Raw genomic sequence first — 20,032 nt, 5'->3', positions numbered from 1 at the left:
TCAATCAAACCTCGAGTTTCACTATTCCAGTAATCCCACCCTGTTCTGGATTCATTGGGAATGGTCCACTTGCGAGCACGGGGCAGGTTACTTAGAAAGCTGATTTATTGGATATAATAACAGCCTGAACCGTACGGAAAAGGATATCTCGCTACATAGGAGGTAACACATTTGATTTTTACATGTTATACGTGATTTTATAGCCACGTTTTACGTAAATTCGTAGTTGGCAGCTATTTGTAGCTAGCAGTGTTTTTTCCAAACATTGGTGGCCTGACTGCGTGCGTGATGATGATGATGGGTGCTAGCTTCTGAGTGTATTAAAACGACATTTAAACTAATTGTTCCTTTAAAAGTACATTGTCTCTCATGGTTAAATGTCCCTCATTACGACAGCTACATGTTTAATGTATATTCGCCGCCTTTTTGACCATAAGACCTGTAACGGTACTCTTATTGCTCTCCCAGTTGCTAATGCTAATTACACACATCGTCCTGAGATGATGCACTTTTTTTTGGTTATCTACTTTTAGTAACCTTTTTTATCAGGAGGAACACATTCCGAGTAAAATGTCGATTTATTTTGCAATATTGATGAACATATTATTGGACTTTGAGTGAGCAGAACCACATTATTCTTTAAACTTTGAGCTGGGACAACGTAAAGTGTATTTCATCATTAGGGTTGTTTTGCTCTCAGATTGAAGCATTGAAGGGAGCCTGGTTAACTGAACCTTTGGGGTTGGTTTTACTGATGCCATCACCAATTTATGTTGTATGTTGTTGTCCACTTTTATAAACTTGTAAAAAAAAAAATGTATAAAGTGCATCAGCAGCAGAAGGTTTAGATTGATCAGCTATCTCAGGGTAGCTCATGATAAGATACAAGCTGCATGGTTCTGCGTTTATTGATATATTGCAGGACAATTGCATAATGATACATTATAAAATCTGATCAACAAAAGTGTACTAAGTGCCCCTAAAACTGAGATGATACAATGTTTTTGTTGTGAATCTGTAAATTAAATTAAAGAACTTAAGTGTAAAAAAACCCCAACACTTTTCTTTACAAGAAGACATGAGCGTTTAGAGTACCATATCTTTTAAATTAAAATATCAATGTCTTTGACCAGCGTATCAATAATTTGATTACACAAGTCAGGATCACGATATATTGTCAAATCAGTATTTTGTCCCACCCCTATTCAGCGTTGATGCAGTGACGTTTTTTCCACCTGTACAGGGGAAATTAGAAATAAGTCATTTGCATAGATTTTTATCAGATAACTGTTAACCTTTATATACCCCCCCCCCCCCCCCACACACACACACACACACACACAGTGCTGTGCTGTATCAAGTGTTCTCAGAAAATTACTCTGCTCTAGCCCTATAAGAGGATAAATTGCATTTAAACGGGTTTCTGTCCATTCTACAAGTTGTCATCCCAGTATCACTCAATGTGAGACATATGTAATATAATATAGGGATATAATATATATATGTAATATAGGGAATATTACCAATCATTCGGCTGTTTTACTGGATGTTTTCATCCAGTTCTTGGACGCTAACATCTTGGAGCAAATAGTTATTCTTTAAGTGATGGTTTGACTCTCATCCTGTTGCTTCTAACATTTACATTTGAAAGAGGCAGGAAGGAAACCATGTTTGGTTGAAGTCCAAAAGCTACACACACACACACACACACACAGACACACACACACACACACACACACACACACACACACACACACACACACACACACACACACACACACACACACACACACACACACACACACACACAGAGAACTGAATGTCCCTTCTCTGCTGAGGTCAGAGCAGCAACATTTAACACACTTGCTCTGTTTTTCACTTTTTCTCTGGCTTGCATCCGGTCTTCCTCTGGTCCCATTCAAAGGTCAAACATAATTAGCAGCAAACTTAGCTCATGTTTCAAAATGTCACCGTTCTCATACTGGATACCAGAGGCACTGTGTGCTTATTTCGTTGGTCGTGGTGGTCATCGTATGACAGCGTAATGACAGTGTTGCAGAGTGGAGGCTGAGAACAGACAAGTTTTTCCTGGGCTTGGCTTCAGCTTCCATCCCACACACTTTTAGAAAAGAAAACACCATTGGAGGATCTGATCTTTGTTTAAAAATGTGGTTGCGATAGTAAGGTGCAGTAAGTAAGATTGTTGGCTGTGTGTCATGCAGTTTGAAGTTATTTTGGCTTTGGCTCCATTCCATTTTTACTTTTGTCCTGGTTTTGGTTGAAGCTCACTTTATACTTCAGGATATCTTTCAGACTGAAACTAGTGTTGAGAACGTTAGATCATTGAAGAGAAGATTTGTTTTTGACAGTAAATCAACAAAAAAGGAAATTCAAACTAAACATTTGCTGGCTACAACTCGTCAGAAAAAAACTATGAAAAAATAAATCTGGTTCGAAACTTTTAGTTGGCAACTGTACTCTTTATAAGTATGTTTACCATCAATACTGTTGCAACATGGTTTAGCAAAAAATCAATTGTATTTATCTAACCATTAATCAAGGGCAAGATCATCTAAAACACAACATACCTCACTCGTTCTTTAGAGAAGCAGCTTTACTTTGGTGACCAACTTTTTTTGTGTGCAGTGCCCAAGCTAACACACATGAATTTGCATATTCCAGTTACTGCGTATATTTTATAACTTGCACAACCCCTGAATTGATAGTCAACAAACAGTGGAATGTTACATAGTGACTTACTTTTGCTCCTATTGCTATTTGAGTACCATTTCATGTTTGGATATCTTGGAAATGGCAAGGGAACAAATGAGGCCCTTGAGTACATTTGAATTCTGGGAATAGGGTTGCGTTATAAGGTGGTTAGTCCTGCACAGTTTATTTTGTGTGTGAGTACCTGGAGTTTCCTATAATCTTTACTCAGCTGCATAGTCAAACAGAACAGCGGCAAAGTCCAGCATGGGGAAAGAAAGCTAACAGAATTTATTCAGGATATTATATTTTAGGGCTTAAGGTGAGCTTCCTTTAATATGAAAACTGTAAACATACATAGGTTTGGACTAGGTTTTGAAGTCACAATATCTTTGTGGGTTTTTGATTTTGTGGTCATATTTATTACTGCTGCAAGGACAAGGAACAGAGCCCAGTAGAGAGGTATTGATTTGTGTGTTGGTGTGCATTTGTGGCTATCAGTTTCGTGGTTACATTTCCCAGAATCTGCAGCTTTTTCCCCCCCCGCTTCCCATCAATGCACTTTTTTTTTTTTTTTGCCAGGGTTCAGTTGGCTGTGAGGATATATTTTGAGGTTGTAAAATGTTTCAGCCTTGTGCAAAAGTTGGAAAAATAATCTTTAGAATCCTGGACCAGTAAAACATATAACAGCTCTTTTCATGTGGGGAGAGGCTTGTAACAGGCCCAGGAAGCCTTTGGTGCAGGCACAGTGTGTGAAACACAGACTCCAAACAGCTGTATTTATGTTGAGCAATGCCTCTGAATTTCATCTGGAGGTGATATATTTACGGCCAGGAACACACTCGATGTCTTTAAAAAACTATGGAAAGTATTGGCCGCACACATTTGTCTTGACAAAAAGCCCCAGTTTCCTTTTCACACAGTAAAACTAGAAACATCAAATGTAAAGTTTTGACCGTGTTGTGTTTTGTTAGGTTGTTTAATCTGCTTTAATTAAGCAGCAGAATGAATACAAATGCAGTATTCTACCATACAAATGCCCAGCTAATGATATGATTGTGGGTACAATAGACTACTTTATGTTCATCCATGCCTTGGTAAAAGCTCCATTATAAATCTGTAAACCAATCCACTTCAGGAGCCAGCTGCAAAATCACTTTCACAATTTGACATTCCTGTCATACTTGTACTGCTGCGGCAGAATCATCTCAAGGACAACTCTCTACTCAGCATACAAATGTTCCCTGAATCTTTTTGTTTGCTGGTGCTAAAAGTTCTTCCCAAACTTTTCATTTGACCTATAATTATTTGTATCATTTCCGTTCTTTTCTTATTTTTTTTTTAATCATTGGATAGTTTTCCACTATTTGCATCTGGTCTTTCACCAGAGTGAAGATAAAAGGGAAACTAAAAGGTTTGGAATGAAATGTTGAGTGGGCAGTTAAATAAGTAGGGGGGGGGGGGTGTTCCTGTCCTCCTTTCCCAGTATTTAGGCCCTCACTTCTCTAGAATCAGGTTGCATTTGTTTGTGTAGCCTCATGTTCCATTATTGGCACCTCGAACAGAGTGTTTTGCTCTCAACAACTGTATATCATCCGGTAAGGGATTGCAAAATGACAGCCAGGATTTAGGAGCATGGTTGTGTTGTATTCATGTCTTGTATTGTCATGTTTGAGCGCCTTTTAAAATGAATGGATAAAAAGATAGATTATCCATCTATATCTGTATTTCTAATCTTCCTCTAAACTCTTTTGTAAAATTCTACAGTATTTGCACATTCTGCCAGATGTAGATTAAATACTGTTTTCCTTTATATTTCATACCAAATACACTGACCTGATTAGAGTATATCGGGGTCAAACTGTCTGACTGTCTGCTTCAGGTCAGTATCAGACAGTTTAGATTCTAGAAATGGCTTTTTGTAGTCTGTTTGTGTATTATGTGTTTGGGTAATACTGTTTCAATGAAAGGCTTGTCTGTATTTGAGAGCATTGTTTTATCAAGCTAGCAATCCGTCTAAGGCCTGTCCCAGCATGCAAGTGAAACCAGATGAACTTCTCTGCACTGTGCTGTTGACACTTTAAGCACAAAAACAACTTCTAGTTACAGACAAGAACTTGCACACACAAGCTCATCGAGGCCAAAGCTCTTAACTAAATGATTGCAAAACCTCCTTTTGTGCTTCATTCAGGAATTTTGAGATGTGTCTCTCTTTGTTTAGAGAGAACGACAATCCCATTAAGCACGGATGGAGCCTTGACCTTGCGTTCCCTATCTGGATGTTTTTGTAGTTAAGCTGATGACTTTTCAGGATGCCGATCTGAAACACGTTGTATCTTTATCTACTGCTTTTGTATCACCACTACATTAGTGAACTGTGATCAATATTTGTTTTTTTTAATCCATGCTTATAATACTCAATTGCATGTTGTTGTTTTTTTGGATTCTTCAATTAGCTTTTTATCCTATGACCTATGGTCTTTCAAACATCAGAAAGTAGTGAGGAATGAATGTCTCAATCTCCTGAAGCATGAGTCTTTGATCTACTGATTTTATCAGACTGACTGTTGATTAAAACTGTTCAGCTCTTTGTCACCGAAGATGCTGTTGCCTCTGGTATGTCTTTCATTTTGTCTAAAAAAAAAAGAAGACTTTGTTAATTAATCAATTATCAGAACAGAAATAAAATCTGTTTATCATCTCTTGTTATTTTTGTTCACGGTTACATTTAACCTGCATACTTTCAAATCTTCAGGGAACAACTTTGTGACCCTTTACATGTTTGTTCCATCACATTGGTACAGTAAACATGGTCAGGAACAACATGTAAAAAGTCCACGAGGTTGTTGTGGACTTCCTGTCACAGCCGTTGAGCATGTTATGGCTGTTCAACCTTTAGATGAAAGTAGAAATTGATACAGTATATACAAGAACGGGAGGTTCGCCAGTTCAAGTCTGTATGCCGACCAAAATCTGAAAGTTGGTCTGGTAGCTGGAGAGGTGTCGGGTCACTTCTGCCGAGGGCCCTTGAGCAAGGCACTGAACCCCCAACAGCTCTGCTGCACTCCCTGCATAGCAGTGTGTAGCAGCCCCCCTCTGACATCTCTCCACTAATGCATGTCCACAGGTCCCGCTTGTGCATGTGTGTTTATTTCGGGCCTATGTGTGTGAGAAGCATGTCTCTCAATAACAGACTGTAAACCATATTTGCCCTCAGGGAATTATAAAATAAAATAAAAATAGCAGCTGATTTAAACCAGAGACTGTGAATATATAACCATCACTGGGGCTGGTTTCGTGTTTAGCAAACCTGCTGGTTCCTGCTTGAATCAGGCCAGATTAAAAAAGAGAGCCACCTTCACCACGTTGAAAACTCTGGCTGTAGACGCCAACTGCCTGCCTAACCCATTAATCCCCTTTCGTAGTACACTCCTCTGGTAAAACGGGTTCTTTGTAATGCACCTAACGAAATCAAGGGCAGTTCCAAGCCTCTTACATAAGATAGACCCACAGCTGTATTTGTCTCCAGCTTAATTGTCTCTGTCTGCCTGATATCCGTCTGGATTTTCACAGTACTAGTAAAAGGTAGTTAAATCAACAGCAAAACTAGGCCTTGAGAATTCAAAAACTACACAAGTTAAGTTGAAGGCAGGTGGACTGGATAAGCAACAAGGAAGACTCTGATAAATAATGACTTTTCTAACTTTTGTGTTTCAACATTTAGCTGAAAACAGCTCTCTGAGAGACTTGTTTTCTCGTGTCGATGTCAAATATTGCTATACCCGGCAGTGGTTCTGTATGTTTGGATTTGGCGTGCAATTATTCCACAAACACAGCTGAGTTGGCAGGGAATCATTGCAAGATTTGAAAATGGTGCAATGGATTGCTGCTCATCCATAAAACCTTACTGCAACAAGAGTAAACTAGCCAAATCTCCAGAGACATTTTATAAAAAATGATGTGCATGCTAGAATATTTCTGGGCCAGGGACCTTGTTGGCATCACTTCAACTTCACCGTTTCACAACAACACCTTCATTGTATTAAACTGCAACTACAGCTTAAAGGCTGTGAGGTTCAAAGAACGTTGAGAGATCCTTTATTACGGAGAATTAGATACAAATCTATTTGTTGCTAAGGTGTTATTTTCATTTTTCCGGAGCCTTAAATTAGCAGTATTCATATTGTAATTATTCCTGATTAACCATTGTGTCTCTGTTCTGCTGTCTTTTCCCCTCAGGACACCCTCTGTCTGTGTCTTGCCTCACAGGATGTCCAGCATAGTGTTACTGCAGTAGAGGGCCATACCACATAAGGATCTGCAAACAGAGGGACTCTGCTAGTGGATCATCATGCCTCGTCTAGGTGTCAGTCACAGCTTCAAGCTTAAATCTAACCCTGTTCGGCTTCTCTGTGTTCTGCTCGGCCTCTTAGTTATACACACTCATGCAAAAGATGGTAAGAAGAACTCATCTACATTAACACTCAACGTAGGGCTGGACCAATATGGACCAAAACTCATATCTGGATATTGTTTAGCTGAATGGTGATATTCGATATATATCGATATGTCTTTTATTAACAGTGAAAACACATGAAAAAATAAACTACCTGTTTAAGAAATAAAAAAATGATATCATAAAATAAAAATGTTCCTTAAATAAAATAAGAGAGAGAGAGAGAGAGAGAGAGAGAGAGAGAGAGAGAGAGAGAGAGAGAGAGAGAGAGAGAAGGAGCAGGGTTAAGGGGGACAGTCAGTCATCATCATCAATGAGATGAGAAAAAGGTGACCTGGCAGCTCTATAACGTTATTTTAATGCACCATAAACTATATCGATATTAACGAAATTGTCTTACCCTATATCTTGTTTGAAATTATATTGATACATCTTAACAATTCATTATATTACCCAGCCCTAACTCAACACTGTGATTTGTATGATCTTTGTTTCATTTTCAATTTAAGTCAATAAATCTTGTCCAATCTTCATTTCAGCCCTTCCTGTACCGCAGCAGGTCAGCCTGTCACCAAACCTTTACAAACAGCAACTATCCATATCCTGGCTCGGAGGAGCAGCCACAACGTTTGACCTCATGATTCTACGAACTGAACTCAATGAAACTGCCTTCTATGTACGTGCTCATGCTTTTTTCTTTTTGTACAATAACTTTCATTTGTAGAATTCATTCTTATACAAAAACAGCCTGAATGATACAGAATTTCTGAGGGCGCTGTTTACATTGGGCCTCATTGACCAACTGGTCTGAAACACAAATTTGTTCTAACTGTAAATCCTTCTTCAAGAAGATTCTGGGATTCACCAATGTGTTCTTATGTGGGATTTGTTATTTGGTGAGAACAGAATAAACAGTGTATTGCATTAAGTTTAAATCTACAGTTGTATAATATTATAGGGTTTACATTATAATATTTGATAATGAATTCCGTAATATATGTTTTGCTACCAGAATGTGACTAAGTGTGGGTGCATCCAAATTGCCAAGTGCCTACTCAATCTGTCAGTAAGTAGTATGCAGTATGTACTATCCGTGCTGTATACTGTTAGTACCTACTATTCAGTAGGCGCGCACAGTAGGCAGATATTTGTTCCTACTTTGCCTGATTCATTCAGTAAGGAAGTGACATCATTTACGTTACCCGAACCGGCCGCATTCACCCGTTTTTTTTTCTTTAGCTTTATTCAAGAAGAGTAATGCGCATATACAGTCAGGTAAACAAAAAACAATATCAGACAATAAGTAAATAACATACAGTACATAAAGGGAAGTACAAATGAAAGACAGTAATATACAGAATATAAAGTAAAACAAACCGATAAAGACGCATTTAAATCATTTGTTACATTTTTTTGTTGTTAACTAAAAGTAGCGATTTCAGTCGGGACTTTAAATTAAGATTAAATGAATCAATGCTCGTTTGTTTTGATTTGGAGGCGCACGTGAAGTGACGATTTACGTTGAATTTTGCACAGCATTGTGGGTGGTAAAATACAATTCATTTCCTGAAAGGATGCATCCGATCCATACTGCATAAAACCCGGAAGTTAGTATCCATACTGAAATGTTCAGTATACTGCGCGGACCCAAAAAATGCATACTGAATGACCACGAAAGTTCAGTATACTGAAACTCCATACTGAAAAGTACGTACTGCCTACTGAACTGTGGCTATTCCGAAACGGCCCCTGTGTCTGCAGGGCCCTGCACTCATGCCCTTTTATGGGCACTAGTGGGTGGTTGCATATGCTAATTAGGAACAACGTGCACTCGCTTTCAACTTATGAACACAAGGAGATAAGAACACAGCTGAGAAAATGTTGTCGTTTAAGAACACGTTTGTGAATCTGACAGAGAGTCTTCTTAGAAATCTACTTAAGAACAACTTCAGAAAAAACTTGTGGAACTATAGATATAGATATTTGTGAGGCCCAATGATATAATAGTTATAAATAGTTGGAACCTAGAGATATACTGGGCAGGTCAGTTGTCTTATCGTGTTATGGCTGACGTATCCACTGAAAACAATATATCTCCAATAAGAAAAAAGTGCCTGATGTTTGTATATTCTTCTCTGCAGTACCTTTGGATGTAATCCTGTATTTAATTTCACATTATGTCATGCAATATACAGATGATAAAAACAGTTTCTGTTTCTTTTCCTGCTTGAATCGTGAACAATAATTTACCAGTTTAATGTTTTCCTGATTCATTCCTCACTTATTCCCTGTCTGTGTGTTTCCTGTTTCCTTTCCAGGAGACTGTGTCTGCAACAATAAATCAGGAGAGCGGTCATCACCAGTGGAACTGGACCTCAGTGGAACCTCTAGAGTGTACCTCCCTGTCTATAAAGATCCGCTCAAGAGATGGACAGACAACAAGTGAATGGAGCGACACTCAGATACTTCAAGGTCAGAGGGGCATTAATGATAGCAGAAAGATGAATACTACTTTGCCGGAAACCAAAATATTTGGGACTGAGATACATTTCTACCTATATCTTTCTTTTAAAATCTCCTTTCTTCTTTCTCTGTGGTTGTTTTTTATAGGAAACGATATCCCCAGCAATGAGAAATTCCAGATGTACCCCCAGGACAGAATTGTGCCTGTGGGGGCCAACACCACCTTCTGTTGTATCGTGGAAGAGGGGATGGTCTTTGGCAGCATCCACTACAGCGTAATGGTGATGAACACGATACGGCTGAGCAGGCGAACTTACGCCATCACAGCGCTCAATCAGGAACCGTCTGACAGAACTGGAACCAACGTCTTTTGTTCAGACAATCTGAAGACAAAGATTTGTGGAGCGGTGGTGTTTGTTGGAGGTACGCTGACAAACAAGATGCAGAAGAAGTCATGTGTGTTTGATTGTGTATCTGATAGAATAGAATAGATGTTTATTGCCATTTGCACAGCTACGACAGTACAAGTACATTGGAATTTTTGTGCATTTCTGATGGATGAATGTGGTTGGAAATAGGAGACTAAAGGGGTCGGCTTAAGAAGTTACTGGCTCTTAGGTGAAACAGTTACACAGCTGCATGTGAAAGTTGATTGAGTGTGCTCTTAATTCATTTAACTGTAACTTATTGTTTTAATGTGTATGATAAAGTGTGAATGTAAAAGATTACTAGGTTTTTACTTGTTTTTCAACACCTCCCACCCCCAGAAACGCCGCTGCCCACTGATCTTGTGTGCGAGACTCGTGACTTAACCTCAGCCGTGTGCAGGTGGAACGAAGGTCGGGACACACGCTTGTACGGCAAACAAAGAAGAACACAGTACTCTCTGAACATGAGGTACCACATTCACACTGGTGTATTCAATAAGATGTCTAATACAGTTAGATGTAGCCAAACCTACCAGATATGGAAGCTCAAGAACTCCCGGCAAGATTTATGTGTAGTAAATAATGAGACATGAAGATTTAAAGTGAGTGACATTCAGTAATATGATATGAATATATACAGATAGAGAGAGACAGGAGCTCAGTGTGTCGGTTACCTTGGCAGTCTAAGCCCATAGCTTCAAACCTAGGGAGCTGGTCCATGCCTGAGCCAGCCCTTACTATAAGCTTCATCAGAAAGGGAAGTTTTAAGTGAAGAGGGTGTCCACCTCCTGGACCCTGCTTGGTAGATGATTCTAAAGGAGTAGAGCCTGAGACTTAAAAGCTCTACCTCCCGTACCATTTTTTTTTTTTTTTTAGACACTAGGTACCACACGCAGGCCTGCATCCTGGGAAAGTAAAAGTTTACAGCGATATGGACATGAACCCAACACTTAAAACAAGAACAAGCAAAGACACCCTCAGTAGATATTCATATCAGTCTGGGTGAGAGGTGGTGATGTTAGAATGATGATTTCTTTGAACAAATTCACAGCAGTTTACAGATGTGCCAGGATGTGGTACTGTATCACTTTGTTTGTTGTTTTGTTCACAATGTTCCTGCATTATTTATGATTCCCCCCCTGACTTTCTCTGAAAATATATTTTCCGCCCTGAAAAATCAACCCAGAGAGAGAAAATGTCAAGGGCACTTAGTCTAAGTAACCACTTGCTGCTTCTGTGTGTCCATTTAACATTAATAGTGTATTGGCTCTCTGCCAGACCTTTTACAGGAATTGTCTGAAAGCTGACAAGAGGACAAGTTACATTAGGAACATGATTGGACTTGTGTCTGCATCTTTAGTTTATAGGGAGAAACTGGAATGATAATATTTTTTATTTCAAAATAATTTGATTTCCACACACTTAGCAAATGTTTATGTGTTGTTTGTAGGAGTTGCCCTGAAGACAAGCCGCAGCAGAAGCAGAAAGAGTGTAGCGTAGACAAGTGGGAGGATAACTGGACTCTGGTAGCTGTTAACCCTCTGGGCCAGTACAGCCTCTCTGACTCTGCTGAACTCACACACAGAGGTAGGTATATCACCCATGCCTTCACTGAATCGACTGATGCGTACCAAGAAAAACAATCTACACAATCTTACAACCACAATTTCCATGTAGAAGTACACATAGACATGAAATAAGCCTGCGGTCGTTGAACAGCCTCTTCATGTTACTAATTATTGTGTCACCCCACCTCCTCAGTGCGTCCAGTAGCACCAGCTAACGTTACCACAGTCGTGAACGCCTGGAATGCCACCGTGCTTTGGCAGTGGAAGTACGAGAGTTATTCCTCCCTCGCTCTTGTCTGCCAGGTAGAGCTGACCTCTCAAGAGTCCAAAACAAAGGTGAGCGATCTCTGTATGTGTGTCTGTTCTGTCTCAGTCAGCAGAGCATTTTTCGGTTTCTTGGTCTGTCTTAAATCATTTCTGTTTGTGTTTATGTCAGATTACCACATTTCCATTACAACTTGTCAAAGTGTCAGTGTGTTTGTCATGAACAAACACACTGCTTTCATCAGTCAAAAGCTTGACATCTGTATGTTTTCTCCATTTGGGTGACCATCAATGCACCAAACCGTAATGAAGTGTGTATGGATGTTTGTTTCCAGCGTACCTCCTCTGGTGTGGGTCTGCGGTCAGTGGTTCTTTCAGACCTCTATCCTGATGAGGATTACAGTATCCAAGTCCGCTGTGGTGCTCAGAAAAATTTCTGGAAGTGGGGAAACTGGAGCGAGCCATTAGCCTTCAAAACTAACACTGATGGTAAGGGAATTATTTGTGGAATCTTCCGGATACCAGCGGTTTGATGAGCTAGGGCTGTACTGTTATTACTGTAATAAACAACAGTGGTCTGATTGATTATGTGTCATTTAAATTAATGGTTATGTCTATAATTTATTTAGTTTTTTTTTTTAAATTAACTGTCCAACATTCTAAGGTCTTATTAAAAACAACAATAATGCAGAAAATGATTTGCTGATTTCCCTCTGGGACAATAAATAAAGTCTAAATTTGTGACATTTGCTGGAACTAAATAAGATCATGTTTCATAATTTCTTTATCTGATTTTAATAACTTTTCTAACAATCTAATTTTGGAAAATAACGACTACTTCGAAGTATAGATGAAATATTATATTTTCTTAGTTTCAGGATTTGAAAGTATTTTAGTTAAAAATATAGTAGTAATATCTCTCTTAACCCGACTGTGAAGCCCTTGTGTCCATTAAGAGGCTCAGTAGTAATTATTTCAAAAGTTTATTTATAGAAATAAGATGCCTGACATTTTAGTTCTCTGTAGATTTTTGTTTCCCAAGTGCCGTTATCCAGTGTCATTGGCTTCTAGTTCAAAACAGCACCAGACATTAGGTACGACATGATTTAGTATTCAACACTCACTTAAGTACATAAACTACGGACCAGTTTGTGTAATACTGCCACAATAGAAGTTTTCACATCATGATTTCATAAACCATTTTGGATTCCAAAAGTGCCTCAACTATGCCTAACCCTGTCCAATATAAGATAACCTCTGATTTGTGATTTGCCTACTATGTAGATGTGATATCTGTCCTGAGTCAGATCCGAGTCACACCAGACTCCTTCAGGGGCTATTTGATAACAATAGTTCCATTGGCAAATATAAAAATCCTTATTTGAGGTCCTCTCATTATGATGTAAGTAAGTCACCTGTACAATCAAGATGACCTGGCTCAAATAAGTTCTTGTCACACTTCTTCAGTAAACATCAGTCATGAATTCTCATGATCAAGATTGCATTCGTTGATACCAGTCTTTAATTCAATTGTTAGTTTCATATAGCAGCAGTAGTAAGATTAAGGCATCAGAAATAAGAAGTAATTTTCATGACTGATTTTTTTTTTTGTCTTTTCAGTTCCAGATGTTCCTGATGTGTGGTTCTGGATTAACAAAGACAACACTGGGCAGGTCATTTGGAAGGTAATTATTGTCTGAAGATGTTCTAGATTGAAACATATCAAAACATTATTTAGGATAATTCGATTTTTTTTTCTGTGGAGAATAGCCTTACTGCATCTTCATAAGCACCACCAAGAGGTTTAAAGTACAAACCTTGGACTCCTTTTTGACCTAAAGATGTTTCCCTCGTTATAAAAACATACCATAAATAAATCTGAAACAGTTAGGTAAAAGTGATTTGAAACAGACTTTCCTATTCTCTTAAACCCTCCTCCTTTTTTACTTCTATGCCTCCAGCCTCTGACACGACGACAAAGCCACGGTCAGATCACAGGTTATGAAGTCACTCTCTGGACGTCTGATGAAAACATACAGCACACAGACATCTTTCCAGCAGAGACGTCTGCTGCACCAATAAATCTCACACAGATCGCTGCTTTCAGCGTTGACACCAAGGTCACAGCAACAGTCATTGCAAAGAACAACAAAGGGGTATCTCAGCCTGCAAGTGTGCTCATACCTCTACATTTGACAGGTCAGTGGAAATGGAGGAAAACTGGCATGAAAGAAAAAAGGAGTTAGTATGTTTATTGTCAAAGGCAGAATCTGTGTGTAACATGGATATGGGGTCTTGGAATAGGTCAAAATGAAGGCTTACAGGTTCTATATTGCTGTATGCATTTTCTCTTCTTTCCAGATGTTGAACACCTTTCTGTTTCGAGGGCAGTTTACACAGACAGAGGTTTCCCTTTATACTGGCAGGGCGACGCCAACGCCACCTGTGGTTATGTGGTAGAATGGTTTGATGCATTCTGTTCAAAGAACTGCCTCGTGGAGTGGATCAAGGTGTCTGCTGGACTAAATAATGTCTTCATCGAGTCAGGTAGGCCAGCCTTTATGCTGCCTTTACATTGAAATTGTGCAGATGTTTCTTTTAGCATATTCACACACTAAATGGGAAGTTGGATGCAAATCAGACTAAAAATCTCCACAGTCTTCGTTCCCCTGTTATTCTATGCCAAAGACAGTCTTTTTACCTTTACAATTACACAACATTACTTTAATCTTAAGAATCTACCTAATACAGGGTTCTCAAGTTTGAAATCTTGTAATGCTTAATAATCTCATTCTTCTCCACCAGCCTCCTTCAAGCCAGGTGTTAGATACAACTTCTCCCTGTACAGCTGCTCCTCGGAGGCCCCAGAGCTGCTGCAGCGCTGGCAGGGATACATGCAGGAGCTGGGTAAGCACAGGACTGCTGATGGAATGCTTACTCTTTTAGAAACAGAAATTACCTCAGAGTTCCTACATTGCATTTTAATTGCTGGCTCTTTTCTTCTTGTTCTCTCATGTTATGTCTTCCGTCCTTGCGGCTCCATCAGTCCCGTCCAGTTCTGTCTCTCTGTTAACCAGCCAGCAGGACTTCAATGTTGTCCTAACCTGGGGAGAGATCCCGCTGGTGGACATTCGAGGCTTCCTCCTGGGTTACAACGTTTACATGAGTAATGGCCCCCAGCTCACACTTCTAGGTAAGTGACAGTACAGCTGTTAGAAGAGAGTTTTTATAAAGGATCAAATACAAAATAAAAAAAACTCAAGTTATTCAATGATATTCGATGTGGTGATATGTTATATTGATATGTTCTTAAAAATGCGTTTTTCATCCTGTGAAACTCAGTTTTCTCCTCATTGTTCCCCCTTCTTCTTCTCTTCTTTTGTCCTTCTTTATTTCTTCCTGTGTCTCTTTCCTGTCCTTTTAAACAGCAAACTTGTCAGACGTAGGAAGCAGGAGTTACACAATTAAAGGTCTCTCTAAGGGGGACTATAAGTTCACTGTCAAGTCGTACACCTCGGCAGGCGAGGACACAGGCGCCACTTCTTCCATAACGCTGGAGCCATACAGTATGTGAATGTATAGTTTTATGGCATGCAATTTACACTCAAAATAAAGAAAAAATATTCACCTTGCTTAAAGTCCAGTGTCTCTAATACTTCTACTGTCTTGTTCTGACAGCTGATTGGCTGATCCTGGAAATCTTGGCTTCTCTGGGAGTCACAGCTTTATTCCTCGTCATTGTCACCTACATTTGCTACAAGAAAAGGAAATGGTGCGTGGGTTTTTTTCTCCTCTTTCTGCCTTGTTTCTCTTTATGTGTATGTTCAAAAAGTATCGTAAAAAGTAACCAAATAATTTTAAATATCCCCTATACTTTTACAACAAGTATTGAAAGTATTATTTGAATTAGTCCCACCTGTGATGATGATGTACTGTATCATGTTAATAACATTTTACTTTGTAACCAGGGTGAAAACGGCGTTTTACCCAGACATACCTGAGCCCAAGCTGCCTGGTGATTGGTCCAGGTCTCAGGTACAGTTTCATCTTCATCAAATCTCAGCCTAATGAATAAACATATTGTGTGCTGAAGCTATATAATGAAAAGTAATCCTCCTTTTCCTATGTTGTGCTTTCCTGATAATCCCTTGTAGGAGCACTATAAGTACGTTTTCTCCTGTTTAAATTGAGCCAGTGTTTAACCCTTCTGTGTGTCTACAGGGGCCGTTGGATGTGAAGTCATCTCCTCACAGCATGGTCCATATTGTAGAAAGGCCTGAGTGGGATTCCAGTAAAGAAGCTCTTGTGGTCATTCCTGAAGAAGACGAGGATGAAGAAGGCCAGGGGATAGGAGAGGAGCCAGTTGATACAGACGAGCCAACGTCACTACGCTACTACAACCAAGTGGTGGATGAGCGGCCAATCAGACCACGTTTCCCAGACTCCTCTGATTCCTCCGCATCCTCTTTGGATTCAGCACGCACCGATGTGACATACACAGGGATCCAGACATCAGGGTCTTCTTTGGTCTTCCAGCTGGATCCACAGGGCTCCTCTGACACCCACCGCCCACTGGCTGATCTGCCTGTAAGCTGTGGCGGTGGAGGAGGGGGTTACCGGCCCCAGATGCAATCTAGAGCCCACAATGATGGCTTTGACTTAGCTTCACCCGAGCCGTTCCAAGAGCCTCAGGGCGCCAGCTCTGGGGGCTACAAACCCCAGTGCTCCTGGCACTTGGACTCACCAGAGGATTCCGGGGAAAGCGCCGGCTTGGCGCCGTCTCTGGGATCTCCCACTTCTGTTGCTTCCACTCAGTTCCTCCTCCCTGATGGAGAGAAACACACAGAAGAAAAGAAACACCTATCATCATCACCTGCAACCTGGTTCACCAACCTGTTGTCATCTACAAAACCATGATATCATCTCTCCTTCACTATTAGCAGCCAGGCCAGGGAGGGGGGGGGGGGGGGGTTCACAAACAGATTATTTTATGTAACAAGTGTGATGCATAGCACATAAAGAAAGACAAATATCCCCTCTGGTGTAGCACTGCATTCATACAGTTTCACATTCAGGTTAAATATGCTAATTTATTTGTTCATTAAACACATATGTAGTTAGCTGACTCTTGCGCAAATACTATAAATATCAGATTCTGTATATTTATATGTCAAAACATTTCCACTAAGACAACAAATCCCCTCATATCTCCCCCTCTTCATACACAGTACATTGCACCCCCTGGCCTCCTGTGGTCGTTACATCCCCCCCACTGCCCCGTGTGTGTCTCCATATTATGGGCATTTAGCAATTGCATATCCTGTGTTACAGATGAGATTATCCAGTTTTTAGCTTGCATTTCAGATGCTTTTTATTTTTTGTAATGTGAACTTAACTACACTACAGAAAAAAAAATGAGAGCAAAAAAAGACTGCACACTATCTGAAAAGGACCTTTTATTTTCTTGGACGGACACTAAGAAGACAACAATTGAAATGGAAGGTCGCTGTGAAGAAAGGAAACCCTTGGTAGCTGTGTCTTCTGCTAGTCCACTACAGGTATATCAAGATGGCACTCTCCTGCAACAACACCAAGGTAGCTTCCTTCCTTAGAGATGTGGTCTGTTACTGTCTGAACAGTGGGTGTTCACTTGAAGATGCACTTGTGATTGAGAACGGTGATTCTGTTTCTCTGATACGAGTGGCGCTCACTATTATGGTCTGGAATTATGTGGCTCATGAGCCCAGTAGATAAACACTGATATAAGCTAGAACATGATTATAAACTGATGTAATTTAATGAATGAAAACACTCAATTGTTACTTTTGACTTTATTTTGTTGTTGTTTTGTTAGTTGTTGTCTTTCTTTATTTTTTTATCTGTCTTGTTGAGAGTTGTGTTTCCCATTCAGGCCAGTTTCACTTTTCAATGTTGAGTGTTATGCTCGAGCTGATTTGCAGTGAACATATGACGAGAATTAACTTTTGAATTGCCTTGATTATTGTAATGCTTCCAGAAACTTGCAAGTTATAGAATGAAAATTTATTTTATTAGGATAAGCTCCTTGAGGTGTATCACCTCGTGTTCAAGGGGGTCTCATTCACACCATTGGTTTATCACCATTCACAACACTGCCTTGCTCCTAAATGTATCATGAACAAGAATATATTACAGCAATGCAGTTCAGAACTGATTAGAAAATGTATTTTACTTAACATTACGCAAAATTGGCTGGTTTTAATAGATATTAGTACACCGTAAAACTTCTAAACGAGGCTTACATTATGTTTGCCTTGATGTTTCTGTCAACCTTTTTAGTTAAATTGTGTGGGTGTGGAGAATAATTATTTGGAAGCTTGATTTTGAAGTCCAGAGAATTTAAAGTTATGAATAAAAAGTATGAACCTATTAATCACTTAATTTCATGTTCCCCTGACACCTCCCTTTAGGGCGAAGTTTGAATATTTAGGGATGTTGGATAAAGGGACGAACAGGAAAGAACGTATTTGGAAATGCATGAGAGCGCTTTGGAAAGTCAATAAGTCAAACACTGCCCACTAACTGTTTAAGTACACTTTTATTCAGTACATTTGCTCTCCAGCAAGAGCTAGGCTTCCTTACAGCATCATTATGTAAATATTGTCCTTCGGTATTAATTCCTGAGGTTACCGGAAGGTTTATTTTATCCAGTTTTTCAGAGTCAGGCCCTGGTTTGCCTGTGTGGCAGCCTTTCTTTAGTTTCTCAGTGCCTCCAGCTAACAAGCTTTAAGTAAAACTACTGTGACATGAATCATGACTTCGATTGAGAGTAATAGCTTTAATGAGGAAGGGATTACAGGCAGACAGTCCTCTATGACTACTGAAAAAAATTTCTATCTTCTTTGTCTTCGCCTTTATCACTGATCTGAATTTTAGCCTGATTAAGGGAATAAAATGGTTAATAGAATTTGTCAAAGCTACATCTTAGACCAGTCCAATTTGGTCATAACTGAACCAAGCAGTTACATTTTGTGAGATCAGTGATAAAAAAAAGATGCAATGGTAAAGGGTGGATATAGTTTCCTGTCTTTTAACATGGCAACAGATTCCCTTTATATTTCCTCTAAATCTTTAATGCAAGAAAACTGTACATATTTGTTGTTGTTTTTTCATTGTTTCCTGCTTACAATACAAAATGCTATGTTGTTTAATGTTGTAAATTCTATTCCCCATGCGACGACAGGCAGATATACAGTAATGTTGACTTACCAACTTTCTTAGGAGGAAAAAAGGCAAATGTTTATTCTGATGAATCTCAAATATATTGAGTCCTATAAAATGTAAAGAAATCACACGATTAATGTATATTTGTTTTGTGCTTTAACACAAGGAAACGTTTTTAAAAAAGTATCTAAAACTCATTATAACTAAATTGTGATTCTGTCTTATTAGGATAGTTTTGCCTGCTCTGCATTCCTATCTTATCACAAAATTGTCGCTTTTCTAGTCACATTGTAATTTGGGCCAGAGAATTCACCAAACAGACAAACATGGTGACAGCTGACTTGCAAATTTCCATTACAGACCATGATTTTTTTTTTTTTCCATTGTTCATCCACACCTTTAATGGGAGCCTAAGATTACTCTGTAGGACATTGGGAATGAGGTTTATATAGCAGGGTACGCCTGCTGCCTTATACATCTTCATCTCTGGCCCTACATATATCTGCAAAATTGATGCATGCTAAACTATTACCACAAAACAGTTGCAAGTAAATCCTTCAAACTTCATGTTTATGTTACCGTGTGGCTTTGAAACACTAACACTGACTAATGTTGTGCATGACAACAGGACTGAAGAAATTTGCTCCTTTTAAAGGCTTTCATTTCTAAAAAAAAAAAAAAAGGCTTGATGATGTTTCGAATGGTTTACTTATTGCTTTTACGAGACAGTGAAGTGCTTCTGATGAATAAATAAATGTTAACACTAATAAAACAAGTGAAATGCTACTTGATTAATGCAATAAATTTGTCTGGCCACCCTTAATTTTGTCCATGTTTATTTTATTTTTTTTCAACAAATTTTATCTCTAGAAAACAATAAATGATTCCACTTGGCATTATAAATCTGCTTAGCAATAGGATATATTTCACTCTAATTCATT

At 39.1% G+C, this 20,032-nt stretch overlaps 1 protein-coding gene across 1 annotated transcript; it reads left to right on the top strand.

The window, feature by feature from the left end:
• The first annotated feature begins 12 nt into the window (after positions 1-12).
• On the top strand, positions 13-19,914 carry lifra (LIF receptor subunit alpha a). Its single transcript, XM_020647455.3, has 18 exons — positions 13-162; positions 6,949-7,166; positions 7,705-7,841; positions 9,484-9,637; positions 9,776-10,051; positions 10,396-10,525; positions 11,507-11,643; positions 11,818-11,960; positions 12,224-12,377; positions 13,509-13,573; positions 13,850-14,087; positions 14,250-14,435; positions 14,694-14,795; positions 14,935-15,081; positions 15,317-15,454; positions 15,567-15,660; positions 15,857-15,923; positions 16,110-19,914. Exons 2-18 carry the CDS (start codon positions 7,061-7,063, stop codon positions 16,803-16,805), a joined length of 2,970 nt encoding a protein of 989 aa, XP_020503111.3. The 5' UTR covers positions 13-162; positions 6,949-7,060; the 3' UTR covers positions 16,806-19,914.
• The last annotated feature ends 118 nt before the right edge of the window (positions 19,915-20,032 follow it).

This window comes from Labrus bergylta, chromosome 2 (assembly GCF_963930695.1).
Source record: "Labrus bergylta chromosome 2, fLabBer1.1, whole genome shotgun sequence".
Lineage (NCBI taxonomy): Eukaryota > Metazoa > Chordata > Actinopteri > Labriformes > Labridae > Labrus > Labrus bergylta.
This window is presented reverse-complemented; position numbering and strand designations above follow the sequence as displayed.

Bases quoted from the DNA above. Each gene is read 5' to 3' on its own strand.
- lifra (XM_020647455.3), top strand. From the start codon at position 7,061: ATGCCTCGTCTAGGTGTCAGTCACAGCTTCAAGCTTAAATCTAACCCT. The intron at 9,638-9,775 runs GTCAGAGGGGCA...TGTTTTTTATAG, and splicing joins CGACACTCAGATACTTCAAG to GAAACGATATCCCCAGCAAT. The intron at 15,082-15,316 runs GTAAGTGACAGT...CCTTTTAAACAG, and splicing joins CCCCCAGCTCACACTTCTAG to CAAACTTGTCAGACGTAGGA.